The sequence below is a fragment of the Gorilla gorilla genome, chromosome 13 (genome assembly GCF_029281585.2).
Source record: "Gorilla gorilla gorilla isolate KB3781 chromosome 13, NHGRI_mGorGor1-v2.1_pri, whole genome shotgun sequence".
In the NCBI taxonomy this organism is placed as follows: domain Eukaryota; kingdom Metazoa; phylum Chordata; class Mammalia; order Primates; family Hominidae; genus Gorilla; species Gorilla gorilla.
Window position 1 is genome coordinate 124,886,898 of NC_073237.2, and position 24,828 is coordinate 124,911,725.

The 24,828-nt window shown below is 47.7% G+C and overlaps 1 protein-coding gene across 1 annotated transcript in view; it reads left to right on the forward strand.

Moving 5' to 3' along the window:
• The first annotated feature begins 677 nt into the window (after nucleotides 1-677).
• GLE1 (GLE1 RNA export mediator) overlaps nucleotides 678-24,828 on the forward strand; it is a 40,737-nt gene continuing 16,586 nt past the window's right edge. The window contains exons 1-7 of the mRNA XM_031014302.3: nucleotides 678-930; nucleotides 4,918-5,139; nucleotides 11,571-11,681; nucleotides 18,590-18,738; nucleotides 19,202-19,262; nucleotides 19,514-19,768; nucleotides 21,103-21,334. Of these exons, the coding sequence (XP_030870162.2) occupies nucleotides 832-930; nucleotides 4,918-5,139; nucleotides 11,571-11,681; nucleotides 18,590-18,738; nucleotides 19,202-19,262; nucleotides 19,514-19,768; nucleotides 21,103-21,334 (1,129 nt within the window). The 5' untranslated portion in view covers nucleotides 678-831. The remainder of the gene's footprint in view (nucleotides 931-4,917; nucleotides 5,140-11,570; nucleotides 11,682-18,589; nucleotides 18,739-19,201; nucleotides 19,263-19,513; nucleotides 19,769-21,102; nucleotides 21,335-24,828) is intronic.

The following is a 24,828-nucleotide window of genomic DNA, read 5'->3' on the forward strand; positions in this document are numbered from 1 at the left end:
CGGTGTTTCACCTAGGTACATCCCCAGCGAGGGGTCAGGGTATGGAGTTTATATGAGGGTTTATGGAATTTGGCTAAAGGCAGGGGTCAGTTTCAGCGTTTTGGGCAATAACCTAGATATCCTTGGTGCCTAGGGATATGCAAGGCCCGTGTTTGGTTGCAAGTCTGCAGGAAAAAACTTGCAGCTGGCTGGGTCACAGGGCGGTCAAGGCACTCTTGATACTTGGTCAGTGCACAGAAAGCGGGGGAACTCGGGAACCGCGCACATAGTACTATATTTTATTTATCCATTCACCAATGGATGGACGTTTGGGTTGCTTTCACTTTTTGGCTATTATGAATAACACTGCTGTGAACATTCATGGGCAAGTTTTTATATATACATAGGTTTCATTTCTTTGGCGTATTTTATATATATATATATTTACCTAGGAGAATTGCTGGGTCAAATGGTAATTGTTTAACCTTTTGAGGAACTGCCAGACTGTCTTCCACAGCAGGTGCTTCATTTTACAGTCCCATGAGCAGTGTATGAGGGTTCCAGTTTCTGCACAGTCTCAAGGCACAGACAAATTTTCAGCAGCCCCGGGGATTGGGAGCGGTGGTTACCTCTGCTGAACGTGCCCCGACAGCCAAGCCCTGCGCGCAGGCGCACTGGTGGGACGGCGGGAGCGCGGGAGCGTCGCCGGAGGTGGGGCGTGCAGGCGTTAGGGGCGGGGCTGTGCTGCGCGCGCACCCCGGAAGCAGAAGCCTGTATGGCCTTCCCGGCGGCTGATTTGAGGGCTTGTTTGGTCAGAAGCGGGGCGTCAGAGAAGCTACCCCTTAGCCAACCATGCCGTCTGAGAGTCGCTGCTGGGAGACCTTGCAGGCCCTACGCAGTTCCGACAAAGGTCGCCTTTGCTACTACCGCGACTGGCTGCTGCGGCGCGAGGTGAGCGGTGGCCCCGGAGGACGTAGGCCCTTCCGGCCCCTCGCGACCGAAACCTTCTCCCTAGCCCTTGGCACGTTCTGCTCCCGGGAACCCGTGCAGTCTAACAACCTGCATTTATTTCTTGACTTCTGTGTGTACATCCCTGTGTCCTGGGGTTTCTGTCCTTTTCAGCCTATTTTAGCGTTTCGGGGAGCTCCCCTGACTTCACAGGTGCCCCGCGCTCTGAAGGCTTCATTGCCACCCTCCGCCAGTTGGGCGCCTTCAGCGTTCTGCTGTTGTCAAAGCAATCTTGGCCCCAGGTTCAGTTAACTTACTGTATGTCTCATGTGCTGGGAGCTCTAGATTTTGCGACGAACGATTGACACGACCTAATCCATTGCTACTAGTGAAATGACCAAATTTTTAGATTGATTTGGCAGACCTGGAAAGTGAATGGGGGCGTGGTCACCGTACCTAGCATTTGCAAAGCTCTGCGCGAGAAGTGGAGGGATGTGGAGAGTTAAGGCCGAGCTCCCATTCCCGAGTCGCTGCTAGTTAGCTACAGATAAGGCGTTGTCCTGCATCCTCAGACTTCTTGGGAAACAATCCTAAAGTATTTCCCTGTCTTTTATGTTGTTGACAGTTTTGAAAAATACAGACCTTACATTCTGTAAGTTGACTGCCAGCATATGTGCTTTCAAACCACCAGACCAAGGTTAAGCATTCTTGGCAGGAATACCACAGAAATGATGCCATGGCTTTCTCAGTAAGTCACGTGAGGAGGCACACAGATGTCAACCCATCCCAACACTGGTGATGCTAATCTTGATCACCTGGTTACGTTATTATCTGCCTGGTCACTCCGTTTAAAATTCGTCATTTTTCCGTTAGTAATTGTTGGGAAGTAATAATACCAATTTCCTTTTTTCTGGGCAAACCTTAATCCTCCATGGCTTTAGCATTCATTGATGTTTTCCACATGAATCGATCACCTCTATGACGTTGCCAGATCCTGTTTCTTTATATCCAATATTCCTTCTGCATTTGTTAGTTGGCATTCTACTGTAAGGAGGTGCTTTCTATTTTATTCAGTGGGTTGTAATCCATTACTTTTATTATTTATTTATTTTATTTTAAATGTCCCAGATTTTGTAAGCTTGTATCAAAATAATCACATGCAAGGCTAGGCGTGGTGGCTCAGGCCCGTAATCCCAGCACTTTGGGAGGCCGAGGGGGACGGATCACTTGAGGTCAAGAGTTCGCGACCAGCCTGGCCAACATGGTGAAACCGCATCTCTACTAAAAATACAAAATTAGCCGAGCATGGTGGGGCATGCCTGTAATCCCAGCTACTTGGGAGACTGAGGCATGAGAATTGCTTGAACCCTGGAAGCAGAGGTTGCAGTGAGCCGAGATTGCGCTGCTGCACTCAAGCCTGGGTGACAGAGTGAGACTGTGTCTCAAAAAAAAAAAATGTAGCCTTGTAAATATGTACAACAATTATGTATTCGTAAGAATTAAAAAGAAAAATGTCCCAGATTTGGCTACTGGGCACCTCATTAAGTTGGTTCCTGTGTTCCTTTGACATATTTCCATCTTTCATTGACATTTCTTTACTTTTTGACACAAAAAGGTGTCCCAGGTGCAAGTTTCCCTGTCTTAATCCTGGAATCAGCTATTTCTCCAAAGAGGCTGACTCTTTTGAAGTGGAGGATGGTGCTGTATTGACAAACCAAGATCTGGGAGTTTAGTGTGTTGAGATTCTTGATTGGGTACCATTGCTTCTAGGCCTTCTCAGTAGACAGAGCCAGGAAATAATACATATGTAAATATGTACACACATCACCACACACACATTTATGTACTGTCTATAACTATCTATTTGTGTGTACATATATATTATAAAACCATGACTTCATACTGATAAATGCCACTTCCAACCCAGCACTTCACTTTTCTTTCTAATCTTACCCCATCCATGTTTGTAAATATGTTACCTAGCAGTGAGAAGTTTGGCTGCTGTTATTCTCAATATGTTTACTTCTTTGCTCAATCAGTTTGCTTTAGCTCATTGTAGCAATCTCCGAACTACTCTAGTTTTTTCATTTATTTATTATATCATAGGTAATCAGTACTTATTTTCTCATACAAAGATGTTCCACGCTCATCTTATATTTTTCTGCCTCCAGCTCTGGAACTTACCTTTTCTGCAGAGACCCCTGGTTTCCTTTGATTTAAAATTACATTTACAAACCAAGATCTGGTACTAGATATGCTCATTATTACTACTAAGGGTGTATACATACATATCCATATCTATTTCTATTTTTTAAAATATTATTCGGCTGGTTGTGGTGACTCATGCCCATAATCCCAACACTTTGCGAGGCTGAGGCAGGACGATTGCTTGAGGCCAGTTCAAGCTGGGAGCCAGGCTTGGTGTCTCACACCTGCAATCCCAGCACTTTGGTAAGCCAAGGTGGGCAGATCACTTGAGCCCAGAAGTTCGAGACCAGCCTGGGCAACGTGGAGAAACCTCACCTCTACAAAAAATACAAAAAAATTAACCAGGTGTGGTGGTGCATGCCTGTAGTCCCTGCTCCTTGAGAGGCTGAGGTGGGAGTATTACCTGAGCATGAAAAGTTGAGGCTGCAGTGAGCCATGATCACGCCACTGCACTCCAGCCTGGGGAACAGAATGAGACCCTGTCTCTCAAAAAAAAAAAAAAAAAAAAAAATAGTCGGGCGTGGTGGCTCACGCCTGTAATCCCAACACTTTGGGAGGTTGAGGTGGGTGGATCACCTGAGGTCAGGAGTTTGAGACCAGCCTGGCCAACATGGTGAAACCCTGTCTCTAGTAATAATACAAAAATTAGCTGGGTGTGGTGGTCGACACCTGTAATCCCAGCTGCTCGGGAGGCTGAAGCAGGAGAATTGATTGAACCCAGGAGGTGGAGGTTGCAGTGAGCTGAGATTATGCCACTGCACTCCAGCCTGGGTGACAGAGCAAGACTCCATCTCAAAAAAAAGGCTGGGCACACAGTGGCTCACGCCTGTAATCCCAGCACTGTGGGAGGCCGAGGCGGGTGGATCGCCTGAGGTCAGGAGTTCGAGACCAGCCTGACTAACATGGAGAAAACCCCGTACCTACTAAAAGTACAAAATTAGCCAGGCATGGTGGTGCATGCCTGTAATCCCAGCTACTCAGGAGGCTGAGGCAGGAGAATCGCTTGAACCCGGGAGGTGGAGGTTGCGGTGAGCCAAGATAGTGCCATTGCACTCCAGCCTGGGCAACAAGAGTGAAACTCCATCTCAAAAAAAAAAAAAAAAAAGACCAGCCTGGGCAACATATCAAGACTCCATCTCTATAAAAAATGAAAAAATAATTAGCTGAATATAGTGGCACATGCCTGTACTCCCAGCTGCTGGGGAGACTGGTTGAGGTGGGAGGATAGCTTGAGCCCAGGAGGTCAGGCTACAGTGAGCCATGATTAGGTCACTGCACTCCAGCCTGGGTAACAGAGTGAGACCCTGTCTCAAAAATAATTAATTTTAAAAATGAAAAAATATATACATCTAGGTTTGTGTAAGGATGCTTTACAATACTCGCACAATGACAAGATCACCTAACCCTGTGTTTCTCAGAACTTACCCCCATTGTTAAGTGACTGACATTCTACTGATTGTGTATACAGTAGCTTACTTCAGAATTCCTCGTGTTCTGTTCAGTGCTTTAGATTGCTTTCACATATGCTTTAATGGGAATCTTTGTGCATTGTCCCTTTTTCTGTAGTTAAGGTTATTTAGTCTCATTTTCATTAGAAGGATAGTAGTCTAGGTCATTATCAAGAAACCACTGTACTTTGTTTTCATCTGATTGTTAATACATTACTTTGGGTCTTTGATGTTTATTTATTTAGGCCTTCTTAGATGTTCAGTAAGGCATGTAGTGGATTATACTGAGATCAGTTGACATGTAAGTTGAGCTTAACCCTATTCTTCTCTCTAGGATGTTTTAGAAGAATGTATGTCTCTTCCCAAGCTATCTTCTTATTCTGGATGGGTGGTAGAGCACGTCCTACCCCATATGCAGGAGAACCAACCTCTCTCTGAGACTTCGCCATCCTCTACGTCAGCTTCAGCCCTAGATCAACCCTCATTTGTTCCCAAATCTCCTGACGCAAGCTCTGCCTTTTCCCCAGCCTCCCCTGCAACACCAAATGGAACCAAGGTAAGGTTGTGATCAGCTTAAGACAAAAGACATGGTGGCTGCAAAGTCAAAATGTTTAATATTGTCATATGACAGTGACCATACCCTAGGGGAAATAATGATTGCTCATTGTTGTAGCTGTTTGTAGAGACAATGTTGACAGCACCATTCAGTGTTCTCTTTAGACAGATCCAGAGGGAGAAAAATCCCCTCTATTCTTAGTACCGAGAATAGTATAACTAATTTCATGAGCAATTGGATTTTTTTTTTTATGATGAATGCTGCATCTGTTTAACTGATATGGTCTCCCTTTTTGTGTTATCTGCTGGAAGAAGGCTTAGAGTGAAATGTATACCTTCTCTTTAAGTTTACATGCCTTCTCTCATTGGTTCTATAGGAGATTTTACCCTATTTCTGGCTCTGTTTTGTTCCTGCCTCTGTTTTTTTGTTATTTCTCCCACTTAAAAATGCTAAACTGGGGCCATTTCCTCTCAGAACACCCCTCTCTCTCACTAGAGAGAGAGCTATTTTCCTTTCTCTTTCTCTTGCCTATTAAACCTCCACTCCTAAACTCAAAAAAAAAAAAAAAAAAAGTTAAATTGGACCCAACACAGTGGCTCATGTCCATAATTCCAGTGCTTTGGAAGGCCAAGACAAGAGGATTGCTTGAGCCCAGGAGTTCAAGACCAGCCTGGGCAACATAGTGAGACCTTGTCTCTCCAAAACACTTAAAAATTGGCTAGGCATGGTGGCTCGAGCTTGTAGTCCTAGCTACTTGGGACGTTGAGATGGGAGGATCACTTGAGCCCAGGAGTTTGAGACTACAGTGAGCTGTGATCAAGCCATTACATTCCAGCCTAGGCAACAGAGTGAGTCCCTATCTCAAAAAAAAAGTTAAATTTTGGAAGTTTTTTAAAATTACTTTTTATATACTTCTAGAGATAGTTTGTGTATATACAAATATGCGTGAACATGTCTTCTTCTTCACCCTCCCTTTTTTTTGAGCTGAGGTCTGTCTCTGTCAACCAGGATGGAGTGCAGTGGCATGAACATGGCTCACTACAGCCTCTACCTCCCAGGCTCAATCCACCCTCCTGTCTCAGCTTCCCGAATAGCTGGGACTGCTTGTGGACACCACCATACTTGGCTATTTTCTTTTTCTTTTTTTTTTTTTTGAGACAGTCTTGCTCTGTCCCCCAGGCTGGAGTGCAGTGACGCAATTTCAGCTCGCTGCAACCTCCGCCTCCCGGCTTCAAGCGATTCTCCCACCTCAGCCTCCTGAGTGGCTGGGATTACAGGCACCCACTATCACGCCCGGCTTATGTTTGTATTTTTAGTGGAGATGGTGTTTCACCATATTGGCCTGGCTGTTCTCAAACTCCTGACCTTATGATCTGCCCACCTCGGCCTCCCAAAGTGCTGGGATTACAGATGTGAACCACCACACCCAGGCTTTTTTTTTTTTTTTTTTTTAAGATGGAGTCTAGCTCTGTCACCCAGGCTGGAGTACAGTGGCATGGTCTCGGCTTACTGCAACCTTTGCCTCCTGGGTTCAAGCGGTTCTTCTGCCTCAGCCTCCCAAGTACCTGGGATTACAGGTGTGTGCCACCATGCCTGGCTAATTTTTGTATTCTTAATAGAGACAGGATTTTGCCATGTTGTCCAGTCTGGTCTCAAACTACTGATCTCAGATGATCTACCCACCTCGGCCTCCCAAAGTGCTGGGATTACAGTCGTGAGCCACTGTGCCTGGCCAGTTTTTTTTTTTTTTTTTTTTTTTAAACATAGAAAGTGTATTTTTTTTCTATCTAGTAGTTCATCTTTTAAAATATTAATCTTTAAAAAATATTCTTTGTGGCCAGGTGTGGTGGCTCACACGTGTAATCCCAGCACTAGGGGAGGCTGAGGCAGGTGGATCACTTGAGGTCAGTAGTTCGAGAGCAGCTTGACCACGGTGAAACCCTGTCTCTACTAAAAATACAAAATTAGCTGGGCGTCGTGGCGCACGCCTGTAATCCCATCTACTTGGGAGGCTGAGGCACTAGAATTCCTTAAACCCGGGAGACGGAGGTTGCAGTGAGCTGAGATCATGCCATTGCACTCTAGCCTGGGTAACAGAGCAAGACTCAGTCTCAAAATATATGTATATATAGAGACTGAGTAAATAATAACAACAAAATAAATAATATATATATTATAAATATAAATAAATATATATATTTATGTTTATTTTGTTGTTGTTGTTGCCAGAAAAGGTCTAGGTACTTTAAAACATATATTTTTAGCAACTGAACATCTTAAAGAAAAAAATGAACCTCCACCTAAATGTCATACCTTATATAAAAATTAACTTGGCCGGGCGCAGTGGCTCACGCCTGTAATCCCAGCACTTTGGGAGGCCAAGGCGGGTGGATCACTAGGTCAGGAAATCGAGACCATTCTGGCTAACACGGTCAAACCCCTTCTCTACTAAAAATAAAAAAAAAATTAAGCAGGCAAGTTGGCGGGCACCTGTAGTCCCAGCTACTCAGGAGGCTGAGGCAGGAGAATGATGTGAACGCGGGAGGCAGAGCTTGCAGTGAGCTGAGATTGCGCCACTGCACACCAGCCTGGGCAACAGAGCAAGACTCCATCTCAAAAAAAAAAAAAAAAAAAATTAAAGTGATAATGGACTTAAATGTAAAAAAAAAAACTATAAGCCTTTTAGAACTAAAACATAACCAGAATCTAGGGCTGGGTGAAGATTTATTTCTTTATTTATTTTTGAGACGAAGTCTCGTTCTTGTCCCCCAGGCTGGAGTGCAATGGTGCAATCTCGGCTCAATGCAACCTCCGCCTCCCGGGTTCAAGTGATTCTCCTGCCTCAGCCTCCTGAGTAGCCGGGATTATAGGCGCCTGCCACCACGCTCGGCTAATTTTTGTACTTTTAGTAGAGACGGGGTTTCACCATGTTGGCCAGGCTGGTCTCGAACTCCTGTTCTCAGGTGATCTGCCCGACTTGGCCTCCCAAAGTTTTGGGATTTCAGGCGTGAGCCACCGGGCCCGGCCTGGGTGAAGATTTATTTGTTTAACATTCCTGAATTAGCAGAACTGTAGAGAAGGAGAATAGCTTAGAGATGAGGGATGGGGCAGGAAGTGGTGAGGCTATAAATATAGGTGTGACATGGGGGGGTTGGTGGTGATAGAACAGCTTTGTGTCTTGAGTGTGGTGGTGTTTACATGAATCTACATGTGATAAAATTACATAGAACTATACATAAGCACAAATGAATGCCTTTAAAACTGGTGAAATCTGAATAAGCTCTGTGGATTGTACCAATATCAATTTACTGGTTTTGTTATTTTATTGTATTTATGAAAGACATTACTATTGGGGGAAACTGGGTGAAAAGTACCTGCGACCTTCCTGTATGTATTTTTGCAACTTTCTGTGAACATTAATTGTTTAAAAATTAAAATTTTTAAAAAGTATTTTTATGAGCAGCTTCTTGGCAACAGATTCTGATCTGATCCTGCCAATATTGTGGCGTGCCCTCAGGTGGGCCTCTTTTCCTCAGTGGACTTCAGTGTCTTTATCTGTAAATCTCATTCTGGACCAAATTGCTGAGGTCTTTTTTTTTTTTAATACGGAGTTTCGCTTTTGTCGCCCAGGCTGGAGTGCAATGGCGTGATCTCGACTCACTGCAACCCCAGGTTCAAGTGATTCTCCTGCCTCAGCCTCTTGAGTAGCTGGGATTACAGGCACGTGCCACCATGCCTGGCTAATTTTGTATTTTTGGTAGAGACGGGGTTTCACCATGTTGGTCAGGCTAGGTGACCTCAGGTGATCCACCTGCCTTGGCCTCCCAACATGCTGGGATTACAGGCATGAGCCACCATGCCCAGCCCGAGGTTATTTTCACGTATAAAATTCCATAATTTTTGGAGCCACCGCGCCTGGCCTAATAAATTATTAAATGGTTTTATGTAATGGATTGTCACATTATTTAGGAATTTTTGGTATTTACGTAAGAAAAACCCAGTTTGGCTTAAGGGACTGAGGGAAGTATTAATTAGTTCATATAACTAGGAAGTCTAGGAGTGCATTTGGAATCACTTAGATCTAGGAACATCTACATTCTGCATCTTTCTGCTTGACATTATTTATTATTATTTTTCAAACATCTCCCCCACATAGGATTGATGATTTTTGACTCAATCTAGTGTCCCAAACATGGGGCTTTGCCTCTCCATTTCTCAGTTATTGGTTTCATTGTTGAGATAGACTAGGTGGCAAGATGGCTACTGGTAGCCCTGGACTCAACATCTTCTTAGGTTAGCATTCCCAGATAGCTTCATCAGAAAAGTTCAAAGATATCCATGTCAGGTGTGTTAATGAAAATAAAAAAGCTGGGTGTGGAATCCCAGCACTTTGGGAGGCCAAGGCAGGTGGAACATTTGAGCTCAGGCATTCGAGACTAGCCTGCGCAACATGGGGAAACTCCATATTTACAAAAAAATTACCTGAACATGATGGCTCATGCCTACGGTCCCAGCTACTCAGAAGGCTGAGGTAGGAGGATCCTTGATCCTGGAAGGTCACGGCTGCAGTGAGCCTAGATAGCACGACTGTATGCCAGCACGGGTGATAGAGTAAGACCCTGTCTCAAAAAAAAAAAAAAAAAGAAAAGAAAAGGCGGGGTGCGGTGGCTCACGCCTGTAATCCCAGCACTTTGGAAGGCCAAGGCGGGTGGATCACGAGGTCAAGAGATCAAGACCATCCTGGCTAACATGGTGAAACACGATCTCTACTAAAAATACAAAAAAAATTATCCTGGCGTGGTGGAGGGTTCCTGTAGTCCCAGCTACTCAGGAGGCTGAGGCAGGAGAATGGCGTGAACCCGGGAGGCAGAGCTTGCAGTGAGCCGAGATTGCGCTACTGCACTCCAGCCTGGGCAACAGAGTGAGACTGCATCTCAAAAAAAAAAAAAAAGAAAAAGAAAAAGAAAAAAAATAGGCCAGGCACAGTGGCTCATGCCTGTAATTGTAGCACTTTGGGAGGCTGAGGTAGGAGGCTTGCCTGAGACTAGGAGTTTGGGACCAGCCTGGGCAACATGACAAAACCCTGTCTCTACAAAAAAATACAAAAATTAGCCAGGTGTGGTGGCGTGCGCCAGTGGTCCCAGCTACTTGTGAGACTGAGGCAGGAGGATCAATTGAAGCTGGAAGGTCCAGGCTGCAATGATCCGTGATCACACCACTATACTCCAGCCTGGGAAACAGAGCGAGACCTTGTTTCAAAAAAAAAAAAAAAAAAGCTTAGAAAAGTTCAAAGATGAACTCTGGCCTTCAGGTCATATTTTTCATTCCTCAAGTCCATACTGGGTGTAGGAGGATAGAAGACTTTTTTTTTTTTTTTTTGAGACGGAGTCTCTGTAGCCCAGGCTAGAGTGCGGTCGTACAATCTCTGCGCACCGCAAGCTCCACCTCCCGGGTTCACGCCATTCTCCCGCCTCAGCCTCCCGAGTAGCTGGGACTGCAGGCGCCCGCCACCACGCCTAGGCACATGCCACCATGCCCGGCTAACTTGTGTATGTTTGGTAGAGACAGAGTATGTCTTGTGTATGTTTAGTAGAGACAGGGTTTAGTAGAGACAGGGTATGTCTTGTGTATGTTTAGTAGAGACAGGGTTTCACCATGTTGGTCAGGATAGTCTCAAACTCCTGACCTCGTGATCCGCCCACCACAGCCTCCCAAAGTGCTCGGGAAAAAGGTGCCTGGCCTTTTTTTTGAGATGGAGTCTTGCTCTGTCGCCCAGGCTGGAGTGCAGTGGCGCGATCTCAGCTCACTACAGCTTCCGCCTCCTGGGTTCAAGGGATTCTCCTGCCTTAGCCTCCTTAGTAGCTGGGATTATAGGTGCGTGCCATCACGCCTGGCTAATTTTTGTATTTTTAGTAGGGACGGGGTTTCACCATGTTGGTCAGGATGGTCTCGAACTCCTGACTTTGTGATCCGCCCACCTCTGCCTCCCAAAGTACTGGGATTACAGGCGTGAACCACCACACCCGGCCTGAGGATAGAGTACTTTGATAGCCAGCTTTCTCCTGAAGCCAGGAGGGTGGAAGCTTAGGGATGTAGGTTGGGGATACTCCATCCAAAGCATCCCAGGACAAATGGACACTGATCTGAAGAAAGGGGAAACATTTTCTAGGCAGAGTAAAACAAACAAGTCAAAAAAAAATAGAAAAACCCAAAAAATCACCCAAAGTAACAAACATCAATTTATTAAAGAAAGCAATTAGAACAAAGTCAATGTCATTCATGAAAAGCACACTAGTTCTGACCTAAATTTTTTTTTTGCTCTTGTTATTGGTGGTTGTTCATAAGTTGGGATGTGGTCTTTGTCTAGAAGAGATAACACCAACTTTACCATATTAAAAACTTAATTATTTTTCCATTTTCTGCTCATATAGGGCAAAGATGAGTCCCAGCACACAGAATCTATGGTACTTCAGTCCTCACGGGGGATCAAAGTGGAAGGCTGCGTCCGAATGTATGAACTGGTACACAGAATGAAAGGAACAGTAAGTGAACCCATGAAGGAAGGCAGCCTTGATCCTGCGAGCCACATTTAACTGCAGTTCCCCAGGGCGTAGGAATGGGCACTGTATGCTACTCATCCTTCCCACCTACTGTTTAGTTTGGGGGGTAGTGTAATAGAGGTCAGGAGTGAGTGCTCTGAAGTCAAGTCTGGTTTCAGATCCTGGCTGTTACATTTTACATGTGACTTTGGGAAAATTACTTAGCCTTTTCTGGCTTCCATTTACTTCTCCAAAATTTGGAAATGGTCTGGGATTGTTAGGTAAGCTTATTCTGAGAAGATGGGACCTTAGCCTCTTTTTTTTTTTTTTTTGAGATGGAGTTTTTGCTCTTGTTGCCCAGGCTGGACTGGACTACAATGGCGTAATCTTGGCTCACTGCAACCTCTACCTCCCAGGTTCAAGTGATTCTCCTGCCTCAGCCTCCCAAGTAACTAGGATTACAGGCTCGCACCACCACACCCAGCTACTTTATTTTCTATTTACTAGAGACGGGGTTTCACTATGTTGGTCAGGCTGGTCTCGAACTCCTGACCTCAGGTGATCCACCTGCCTCAGCCTCCCAAGGTGCTGGGATTACAGGCATGAGCCACCATGCCCAGTCAGGACCTTAGCCTCTTGAAAAAATAGCAGCACTATTTTAATTAATTTATTTGATTGTATTTTGTTTTTGTTTTTGTTTTTGAGACAGAGTCTTGCTCTGTTGCCCAGGCTGTAGTACAGTGGCACCATCTCAGCTCACCGCAAGCTCCGCCTCCCAGGTTCATGCTATTCTCCTGCCTCAGCCTCCCAAGTAGCTGGGACTACAGGTGCCTGTCACCACGCCCAGCTAATTTTTTGTATTTTTAGTGGAGACAGGGTTTCGCTGTGTTAGCCAGGACGGTCTTGATCTTCTGACCTCGTGATCTGCCCGCCTCGGCCTCCCAGAGTGCTGGGATTACAGGCATGAGCCACCGTGCCCGGCCTGTTTTTTGTTTTTGTTTTTTTGAGACAGAGTCTTGCTGTTGTCAGCCCGGGCTGGAGTGCAGTGGTGCAATCTTGGCTCACTGCAACCTCCGCCTCCTGGGTTCCAGCAATTCTCCTGCCTGAGCCTCCCAAGTAGCTGAGATTACAGGCACCTGCCACCATGCCCGGCTAATTTTTGTATTTTTTAGTAGAGATGGGGTTTCACCATGTTGGCCAGGCTGGTCTCAAACTCCTGACCTCAGGTGATCCACCCACCTCGGCCTCCCAAAGTGCTGGGATTACAGGCATAAGCCACTGCGCCCAGCCTGTATTATTTTTTTAATTAGGAAAGCAATGCATGATCTTGTAAAAATGTTTCAGAGTACAGGAATTTAGAAAATGAAAGTCTTGGCCAGGCGCGGAGGCTCATGCCCGTAATCCCAGCACTTTGGGAGGGTGAGGCAGGTGGATCACCTGAGATAAGGAGTTCCAGACTGGCCTGGCCAACATGGCGAAACCCCATCTCTACTAAAAATACAAAAATTAGCCGGGCATGGTGGCGCATGCCTATAATCCCAGTTACTCAGGAGGCTGAGGCAGGAGAATCACTTGAACCCAGGAGGCAGAGGTGGCAGTGAGCCAAGATTGTGCCACTGCACTCCAGCCTGGGCAGCAGAGCAATACTTTATCTCAAAAAAAAAAAGAAAAAGAAAATGAAAGTCTTCTAGCATCTTGCCTCATTGGTCATTGAGTCAATAAATATTCGCTGAGCACCTATGTGCTAGATGCTGTTCTAGGTCTAGATAAAACAGTAAACATTATAGACATAGAGCTTATATTGTGGTGGGAAGAGACAGAAGTAAACAAGAGAAATAAGTAAAATATTTGGAACATTGTTGTAATCTGGGTGAAAGATGGTGGTTGCTTAGAGGAGGGTGGTAGCAATGGAGATGGTGAGAAATGACTAATTCTGCATATCAGAGTTGTTTTAATTCAAAGATTTATTTCCTGCATCTTTGGAAATTTTTCCCCTTGATTAGTTCACCTCTCCATTGCCTAAGTTAATCCTCTATGTGTCCTATTCTTTCTTTCATTTTCCTTTTGTCTTATTGTTTTGTTTTCTAGAAGATTTCTATATTTTATTCTCCACCTGTTAATTGAAAAAATACATATGTATTTATTATGTCTAATTTTCATGAGTTTTTTTGTATTCTCCACTTCTTCCTTTTTCAGAGCATCTTATTCTCATTTCTTATCCTATTCAGAGCTCTTTTTCAGATTCACTTGTGTTCCTTGATATACATGTTCTTCTGGATTCATTATTTTTTATTTGTTCATCTTGATCCCTTTTAGGATATAGAGATTCCTCAGTTATCTAAAGATCCTTATTGCTAGTAATCAGATCAGAGATTCAAGGGGAATAATCAGAAACAAGGTTATTAAGCTTTAGGACTTCCTAAGTGCCAGCATATTGTTTTGGAATACTAGTTCCCATACTGATTAGCTGTTTCTGGACAGTTTATTCATTTTCTTAAAAAAGAGCCACCGTGCCTGGCCTATTTTTTTTTTTTCCATATTCTATTAGTCACAGTAGTCATAAAGTCTGCTCAGGTTGAAGTACAGGGTATGGAAGGACTGTCAGACAATTTGCAGATCTGTTTTAAAATCATTACAGCACAGGCGGGGCCTGTTGGCTCACACCTGTAATCCCAGCACTTTGGGAGGCCAAGGCAAGCAGATCACTTGAGGTCAGGAGTTTGACACCAGCCTGGCCAACAGAGTAAAACCCTGTCTCTACTAAAAATACAAAAATTAGGCAGGCATAGTGGTGCACACCTGTAATCCCAGCTACTCAGGAGGCTGAGGCTGGACAATCACTCGAACCTGGGAGGTGGAGGTTGCAGTTAGCCAAAATCGCACCACTGTACTCCAGCCTGGGCGACAGAGTTGAGACTCCGTCTCTAAAAAATAAAAAATAAAAATAAAATAGCTGGACGTGGTGGCTTGCACTGGTAATCCCAGCACTTTGGGAGGCCGCGGTGGATGGATCACGAGGTCGGGAGTTCGAGACCAGCCTGGCCAACATAGTGAAACCCCGTCTCTACTAAAAATACAAAAATTAGCCAGGCATGGTGGCAGGCACCTGTAGTCCCAGCTACTTGGGAGGCTGAGGGAGGAGAATTGCTTGAACCCAGGAGGCAGAGTTTGCAGTGAGCCAAAATTGCACCACTACACTCCAGCCTGGGCGACAGAGCGAGACTCCAAAAAACAAAAAAGCCGGGCACTGTTGTGGGAAGTCAGGGACCCCAAACGGAGGGACCGGCTGAAGCCATGGCAGAAGAACGTGGATTGTGAAGATTTCATGGACATTTATTAGTTCCCCAAATTAATACTTTTATAATTTCTTATGCCTGTCTTTACTGCAATCTCTAAACATAAATTGTAAAGATTTCATGGACACTTATCGCTTCCGTAATCAATACCCTTGTGATTTCCTATGCCTGTCTCTTAATCCTGTCAGCTGAGGAGGATGTATGTCGCCTCAGGACCCTGTGATAATTGCATTAACTGCACAAATTGTAGAGCATGTGTGTTTGAACAATATGAAATCTGGGCACCTTGAAAAAAGAACAGGATAACAGCAATGTTTAGGAAACAAGAGAGATAACCTTAAACTCTGACTGCCGGTGAGCTGGGCCGAACAAAGCCATATTTCTCTTCTTTCAAAAGCAAATGGGAGAAATATCGCTGAATTCTTTTTCTCAGCAAGGAACATCCCTGGGAAGGAGAATACGCGCCTGGGGGTAGGTCTATAGACGGCCCCCTGCATGTGGCTGTCTCTTATGGTCTGTAGACTGTAGGGGTGACATAGACCCCAGTCTCCCATAGTGCTCCCAGGCTTATTAGGAAGAAGAAATTCCTGCCTAATAAATTTTGGTCAGACCGGTTGCTCTCAAAACCCTGTCTCCTGATAAGATGTTATCAATGACAATGGTGCCCGAAACTTCATTAGCAATTTTAATTTCACCCTGGTCCTGTGGTCCTGTGATCTCGCCCTGCCTCCATTTGCCTTGTGATATTCTATTACCTTGTGAAGTACTTGATGTCTGTGACTCACACCCTATTCGTATACTCCCTCCCCTTTTGAAACTCCCTAATAGAAGCTTTCTGGTTTTACGGCTTGTGGGGCATCACAGAACCTACTGACATGTGATGTCTCCCCCGGATGCCCAGCTTTAAAATTTCTCTCTTTTGTACTCTGTCCCTTTATATTTCAAGCTGGCCAATGCTTAGGGAAAATAGAAAAGAACCTACATGACTATTGGGGCAGGTTCCCCAATAGGGCACCCGTGGCTTACACCTGTAATCCCAGCACTTTGGGAGGCTGAGGCGGGAGGATCACAAGGTCAAGAGATCGAGACCATCCTGGCCAACACTGTGAAACCCCGTCTCTACTAAAAATACAAAAATTAGCTGGGCATGGTGGCACATGCCTGTAATCCCAGCTACTTGGGAGGCTGAGGCAGGAGAATCGCTTGAACCCGGGAGGCGGAGGTTGCAGTGAGCCGAGATCTTGCCAGTGCACTCCAGCCTGGGTGACAGTGCGAGACTGTGTCTCCAAAAAAAATATATATTATATATATACGCGTGTATATATATATACGCGTATATATATATATACGCGTGTATATATATACGTGTGTATATATACGCGTGTATATATATATATAAAATACAATAAAATCATTATAGCACAAATGCTTGGCTCTTGGCTGTTTTGATCTAATGACTAGGGGAAGACAGCAAGAGTTGACTGTTTTGTCTACAAACATTCAGCCAGTAGCTCCGTTTTCAGCCCGATGAGGCCCACCTATATGAGTCGTGGCATTTCCCAGTCTTGAGACTCTGCAGTTCAGCTGGTAGATTGGCTTTCTGCTCCCGTGAGGCACTGTCTGCTTCCCACACACATCGTGTGTGTGTGTGAGTGTGTATCCTTGGGTTTTCTCAGCTCTGCTCTATCATTTATTGCTTCTCCACTATTTTTTTTTTTTTTAAAGACAGGGTCTCGCTCCGTTGCTCAGGCTGGAATACAGTGGTGCAATCACCGCTCCTTGCAGCCTTGACCTCCTGGGTTCAGGCATTCCTCCTACCTCAGCTCTCCCTGCTTTCTAAATAACTGGGACTGCAGGTGTGCACCACCACAGCCAGATAATTTTTAAATTTTTGGTAAAGATGGGGGTCTCTCTGTTGCCCAGGCTGGTCTCGAACTCCTGGGCTCAAATGATCCTCCCGCTTTGGCCTCCTCAAGTGCTGGGATTACAGATCTCAGCCAGTGCACCTGGCTACTTCTCCACTGACTGTTTTCCAGAAGTATGTAGAAGATTTTTCCCTGCTGGTGACGTCTCTCATGCTCTATGTGGTGTTATGTCTTTTTTTTCTTTCCAGTTCTCACTTTAACAGAGTCCCAGAGGAGAGGACATATATGCTTGTTTAGTTTGCCTTCTTTCGCTGGAAGCTTTAAAATAAGTTTTAAGACTGGGTACAGTTGGCTCATGCCTATAATCCCAGCAGTTTGGGAGGCTAAAGTGGGAGGATAGCTTGAGATCGGGAGCTCTAGACCATCCTGGGCAATATAGTGAGACCCTGACTCTATAAAAAATTTAAAAATTAGCCCCGTGTGGTAGTGGACACCTTTAGTCCCAGCTACTCAGGTGGCTGAGTTGGGATGATCCCTTGAGCTCAGGAGTTCAAGGCTGCCGTGAGCTATAATTGTGCCACTGCACTCTAGCCTACATGACAGGGTGAGACCCTGTCTCAAAAATAAACAAATAAACAAAATAAAATATAATTATGTTTTAAAATAAAATAACATAATGTCTTAACAATAGATTTTGACATATCTCCATGCTAGCTGGCATCTCGTCATCTTTAAGGGCTGCATAGTATTCTGCAGTATGACTGTACTATAATATGTGTCGTCACTCCCCAGTTAAGTGGTTTTAAATGTATTGCTGTTATCAACAGGGCTCCAGTGAGCATTCTTGTACATATATCTTTGCACACACATACAAGCATTTCCTCAGGATAAATTCCTGAAATGGAACAAGTGTCAAAGGATATAGACACTTCAAATTTTGATAGTTAAAATGTCAAATTGCCTTTAACCATATGTGAGTACTCTCATGAAATGATAAATTCAATATCTGATACCCTTAGGTACTAAGGAAAACGACTTTCCTTAGTGGAGGTCCAGGAGAAAATCTTCGAGGCAGAGATTAACAAAATCAGTGAGATAGGAATGTGTATAGCTTGTTTATGGAATTAGAATGAGGATTTCCGTAAATTACCAATGAACCCCGTAAGACTACACAGGATGGAAGCTTAATAGTGCATGGCTGTTTGATGTCATGTTGCTAAATTCCTGTCTGTTCCCAGCTTGTACTGGAGTGACATAAACCATATGGGGCAATTGGAAGAGCTTTCCAAAACAGCTGAGCTTAAAGATCAAGCAAAAGGAGAAAGGATATTCCTGCAAAGGTTCTGATTCCATGCCCTTAAGTATCTCTGATGGTGTTAGGGGCCGATGGGCAGGTAGCCCACGGGTAAATGATCAAGGTGTTGAAGGAGCTCCAGAGAGCAGGTGTTAAACCTTTTTGGCCGGGCGCAGTGGCTCACGCCTGTAATCCGAGCACTTAGGGAGGCCAAGGCAGGCGGATCACAAGGTCAAGAGACCAAGACCATCCTGGCCAACATGGTGAAACCATCTCTACTAAAAATACAAAAATTAGCTGGGCATGGTGGCGGGCACCTGTAGTCCCAGCTACTTGGGGAGCTGAGACAAGAATCACTTGAACCCGGGAGTTGGAGGTTGCAGTGAGCTGCACTCCAGCCTGGCGACGGAGAGAGATTCCATCTAAAAAAAAAAAAAAAAAAAAAAACCTTTTCAGGAGGGCCTGAGGCAATGGCAGGAGGAGCAGGAGAGGAAGGTGCAAGCCCTCTCGGAGATGGCGTCTGAACAACTGAAGCGGTTTGATGAATGGAAGGAACTGAAGCAGCATAAAGAATGCCAGGACTTGCGGGAAGTAATGGAGAAGAGGTGAGCCTCCCTGAATTATGACTGGGAATGTTGATGTGTTCAACTGGAACTCTTTCCCAAGAGGAATTCCAAGGGGAAAGAGTTGAACAACTTCTGAGTCCTTAAATATCAAGGTAAAATAGGCAGAGAATTTTATAACCTGGAAAAAAGACCAAACTTGGAAAGAAAACCAAAGGAACACAAAGAGGGAGGCTTTTAGGAGAGGTAAAACAATTTTACGGGCGTGGTGGAACACAGCTGTAGTCTCAATTACTAGAGAGGCTGAGGCAGGAGGATTGCTTGAGTCCAGGAGTTTGAGGCTGTGGTGAGCTATGCTCTGCAGCCTGGGCAACATAACGAGACCCCATCTCTAAGAAAAAGGGAAGGAAGGGAAGGGAGGGCAGGGAGAGGGAGAGAAAAGAAAGAAAGAAAAACAATTTCAGGAAGTATCCCTGACTATTCCTCCCTGCCATTTTTCATGCAGCTCCAGAGAAGCCTTGGGACACCAAGAGAAGCTAAAAGCTGAGCACCGTCACAGAGCAAAGGTCAGAGCCTGGCAGAATTGGTGTGGGTGTTTTGGTGTCTGTCTGTAACCTGCCTGGAGAGCCAGGTTTTGGCAGATGGCCACCATGGAGGATCTGGGCCGTATTATGCCTGTGTGTGACTAACCTTGGGATGTCCTCTTCCTGCTCTGAGCCCATCTGTGAAAATATGTAGCCCACGTAGAATTTGAGGACTGTAGAAAGAAGCAGCCCAGGAACCCCTCAGAGAGAAGTCACTCAGCCCTTTTCTACAGATTCTCAACCTGAAGCTGCGGGAGGCAGAGCAGCAGCGCGTGAAGCAAGCAGAACAGGAGCGGCTTCGGAAGGAAGAAGGCCAGGTCCGCCTGCGGGCCCTCTATGCTCTGCAGGAGGAGATGCTGCAGCTCAGCCAGCAGCTGGATGCCTCTGAGCAGCACAAAGCCCTGCTTAAGGTCGACCTGGCTGCCTTCCAGACCCGAGGCAACCAGCTGTGCAGCCTCATCTCAGGGATCATCCGGGCCTCTTCAGAGGTGAGGGGGGCTTCAGAGTGACTCTTTGCTGTCTTTGAAATGGAAGACTTTAAAAGCAAAACTGTTTTCTGACTTAAAAAGTAATACCTGCTATCTGATTATTGGGGGAAATACCAAACATTACTTGTTATCTCCATATCTCTTTACCTAGAAGTAACCACTGTTAACATCTTATTGTTTCTTTTATTTATTTCTTTATTTTTATACCTGCTTATTCTGGAGTCTTCTTTTTTTTTTTTTTTTTTTGCGATGGGGTCCCCCTTTGTCACCCAGGCTGGATTGCAGTAACACAGTCTCAGCTCATGCAACCTCTGCCTCCCGGGCTCAAGTGATCCTCCCACCTCAGTCTCCTGAGTAGCTGGGACTACAGGCACATACCACCATGCCCTGCTAATTTTTGTATTTTTTTGTAGAGACAGGGTTTTGCCATGTTGCTCAGGCTGGTCTCGAACTCCTGGGCTGAAGTGATCCCCCTACTTCGGCCTCCCAAACTGCTGAGATTACAGGTGTGAGCCACGGTGCCAAACTTTTTTTGTTTCGTTTTGTTTTTAAATTAGCAACAGAGATCTCACTGTGTTTCCCAGGCTGGTCTTGAACTCCTGGGCTGAAGTGACCATCCCACCTTAGCCTCCTGAAGTATTGGGGTTACAGGCACGAGCCATTGTACCTGCCCTGTTTCTTTGCTTTGCTTTTTTTTTTTTTTTTTTTTTTTGAGACAGGGTCTCACACTCTTGCCCCGGCTGGAGTGCAGTGGTGTGATCATGGCTCACTTCAACCTCCGGCTTCCAGGTTCAAGCGATTCTCGGATTACTTGAGGCTAGGATTTCGAGACCAGTAGGTTTCAGCCAACGTGGTGAAACCCGGTCTCTACTAAAAATACAAAAATTAGCTGGGTGTGGTGAAGCATACCTGTAATCCCAGCTACTTGGGAAGCTGAGGCACGAGCAGCACTTGAACCTGGGAGGCAAAGGTTGCAATGACCGAGATCTTGCCACTGCACTCCAACCTGGGCAACAGAGATTCTGTCTCAAAAAATAATTATTATTATAATAAAACAGTATTATTTTTGTCTAACATATTGTCACAAACTTTTTAAAAAATTACGCTGGCCCTTGTTGCTGAGAATACAGACCAATTTATACTTAGAAACTATGGATGTGACAGTAAGTTGGAATTATTAATACCTTTAAGAGAACAGGGAAAGAAGTATCAATTTGTTGAATGTGGATACTCCATTGGTGCAACAATTCCAATTGCAGGAAATTTATTGACTTGTGTGAGGTATGATTTACCTAGGGAATGACCACTAAGCACCATCTCCGTCACTCTGACAGAGCAGCTATCCCACAGTAGAGAGTCAAGCTGAGGCTGAGCGAGCTCTGCAGGAAATGCGGGACCTCCTGATGAACTTGGGGCAGGAGATCACCAGAGCCTGCGAAGACAAGAGGAGGCAGGATGAAGAAGAGGCCCAGGTAAAGCTGCAAGAGGCACAGATGCAGCAGGGACCAGAGGCCCACAAAGAGCCCCCAGCTCCCAGCCAGGGCCCAGGAGGGAAACAGAATGAAGGTGGGTTTCAGTATGGATGTGGTCCTTTAACTTGTTTCAAATGTGAAGAGAAACAAGAGCATGTTTTGAATGTTGTGTTAAACTGTAGGACAGTTAACCAGAATTTTATGTAATGTATTTCATTCAGTTTTGGTTGATGTAGAGTCTGATTTACGATTCCAACACTTTCCGTGAGGACTTGAAATTCTGTATAACTCTAGCAGATACATTATTTCAATTATTGCTGCTGCTGAGTATTTTAAATAAATGCGAACAGATATGTGTTTGTGTAATACGTATAAGGGGTCAGGAGTTCGAGACCAGCCTGGCCAACATGACGAAATTCCCATCTCTACCAAAAATACAAAAATTAGCTGGGCATGGTGGCACACACCTGTAGTCCCAGCTACTCGGGAGGCTAAGTCAGGAGAATTGCTTGACCCAGGAGCTGGAGGTTGCAGTGAGCTGAGGTGGTGCCACTGCACTCCAACCTGGTGACAGAGTGAGACTCCATCTCAAAAAAAGAAAAAGAATCAGTGTACCATAGTGTTTGAGAGTGCTGACTCTGGAGCCAGGTCAGTGGGAGTCTAGTTTTTGTTGTTGTTTTTTTTTTTTTGCGGGGAGGGGATGGAGATTTGCTTTTGTTGCCCAGGCTGGATTGCAGTGGTGCGATCTCGGCTCTCTGCAACCTCTGCCTCTGGGTTCAAACAATTCTCCTGCCTCAGCCTCCCGAGTAGCTGGGATTACAGGTGCCTGCCACTGTGCCTGGCTAATTTTTGTATTTTTAGTAAAGATGGGATTTCACCATGTTGGCCAGGCTGGTCTCAAACTCCTGACCTGATGATCCACCCACCTCGGCCTCCCAAAATGCTAGGCACTGCACTCAGCCTGGGAGTCTAATTTTTCTTTTTTGGTGTGTTTTGTTTTTGTTTTTGTTTTTTTTGAGACAGAGTTTTGCTCTTGTTGCCCAGGCTGGAGTGCAATGGCATGATCTTGGCTCACTACAACCTCCACCTCCCAGGTTCAAGCGATTCTCCTGCCTCAGCCTCCTGAGTAGCTGAGATTACAGGCATGCGCCACCACACCTGGCTAATATTTTTGTATTTTTATTTTTTATTTTTTTTTTTTCTTTCTTTTTTTTTTTTTTTTTATTGATCATTCTTGGGTGTTTCTCGCAGAGGGGGATTTGGTAGGGTTACAGGACAATAGTGGAGGGAAGGTCAGCAGATAAGCAAGTGAACAAAGTTCTCTGGTTTTCCTAGGCAGAGGACCCTGCGGCCTTCCGCAGTGTTTGTGTCCCTGGGTACTTGAGATTAGGGAGTGGTGATGGCTCTTAACGAGCACGCTGCCTTCAAGCATCTGTTTAACAAAGCACATCTTGCACCGCCCTTAATCCATTCAACCCTGAGTGGATACAGCACATGTTTCAGAGAGCACAGGGTTGGGGGTAGGGTCACAGATCAACAGGATCCCAAGGCAGAAGAATTTTTTCTTAGTACAGAACAAAATGAAAAGTCTCCCATGTCTACCTCCTTCTACACAGACACGGCAACCATCCGATTTCTCAATCTTTTCCCCACCTTTCCCCCCTTTCCATTCCACAAAACCGCCATTGTCATCGTGACCCGCTCTCAATGAGCTGTTGGGTACACCTCCAAGCCGGGGTGGTGTCCGGGCAGAGGGGCTCCTCACTTCCCAGTAGGGGCGGCCGGGCAGAGGTGCCCCTCACCTCCCGGACGGGGCGTCTGGCCGGGCAGGGGGCTGACCCCCCCCCACCTCCCTCCTGGTCGGGGCGGCTGGCCGGGCAGAGGGGCTCCTCACTTCCCAGTAGGGGCGGCCGGGCAGAGGCGCCCCTCACCTCCCGGATGGGGCGGCTGGCCAGGCGGGGGGCCGAACCCCCACCTCCCTCCCGGACAGGGCGGCAGGCTGGGCAGTGGGCTGACCCCCCCACCTCCCTCCCGGACAGGTCGGCTGGCCAGGCGGGGGGCTGACCCCCCACCTCCCTCCCGGACAGGGCGGCAGGCTGGGCGGTGGGCTGACCCCCCCACCTCCCTCCCGGACAGGGCGGCTGGCTGGGCTGAGGGGCTCCTCACTTCCCAGTAGGGGCGGCCGGGCAGAGGCGCCCCTCACCTCCCGGACGGGGCGGCTGGCCGGGCGGGGGGCTGACCCCCCCACCTCCCTCCCGGACGGGGCGGCTGGCCGGGCGGGGGGTTGACCCCCCCACCTCCCTTCCGGACGGGGTGGCTGGCCGGGTGGGGGGCTGACCCCCCCACCTCCCTCCCGGACAGAGCGGCTGGCCGGGCAGAGGGGCTCCTCACTTCCCAGTAGGGGCGGCCGGGCAGAGGCGCCCCTCACCTCCCGGATGGGGCGGCTGGCCAGGCGGGGGGCCGAACCCCCACCTCCCTCCCGGACAGGGCGGCAGGCTGGGCGGTGGGCTGACCCCCCCCACCTCCCTCCCGGACAGGGCGGCTGGCCAGGCGGGGGGCTGACCCCCCACCTCCCTCCCGGACAGGGCGGCAGGCTGGGCGGTGGGCTGACCCCCCCACCTCCCTCCCGGACGGGGCGGCTGGCTGGGCTGAGGGGCTCCTCACTTCCCAGTAGGGGCGGCCGGGCAGAGGCGCCCCTCACCTCCCGGACGGGGCGGCTGGCCGGGCGGGGGGCTGACCCCCCCACCTCCCTCCCGGACGGGGCGGCAGGCCGGGCTGAGGGGCTCCTCACTTCCCAGTAGGGGCGGCCGGGCAGAGGCGCCCCTCACCTCCCGGACGGGGCGGCTGGCCGGACGGGGCGGCTGGCCGGGCGGGGGGCTGACCCCCCCACCTCCCTCCCGGACGGGGCGGCTGGCCGGGCGGGGGGGCTCCTCACTTCCCAGTAGGGGCGGCCGGGCAGAGGTGCCCCTCACCTCCCGGACGGGGCGGCTGGCCAGGCGGGGGGCTGACCCCCCCACCTCCCTCCCGGACGGGGCGGCTGGCCGGGCGGGGGGTTGACCCCCCCACCTACCTTCCGGACGGGGTGGCTGGCCGGGCGGGGGGCTGACCCCCCCACCTCCCTCCCGGACAGAGCGGCTGGCCGGGCAGAGGGGCTCCTCACTTCCCAGTAGGGGCGGCCGGGCAGAGGCGCCCCTCACCTCTCGGACCGGGTGGTCGGCCAGGCGGGGGGCCGAACCCCCACCTCCCTCCCGGACAGGGCGGCAGGCTGGGCGGTGGGCTAACCCCCCCACCTCCCTCCCGGACGGGGCGGCTGGCCGGGCAGAGGGGCTCCTCACTTCCCAGTAGGGGTGGCCGGGCAGAGGCGCCCCTCACCTCCCGGACAGGGTGGCTGGCCGGGCGGGGGGCTGATCCCTCCACCTCCCTCCCGGACGGGGTGGCTGGCCGGGTGGGGGGCTGACCCCCCCACCTCCCTCCCGGACGAGGTGGCTGCCGGGCGGAGACGCTCCTCACTTCCCAGACGGGGTGGCTGCTGGGCGGAGGGGCTCCTCACTTCTCGGGCGGGGCGGCTGCCGGGCGGAGGGGCTCCTC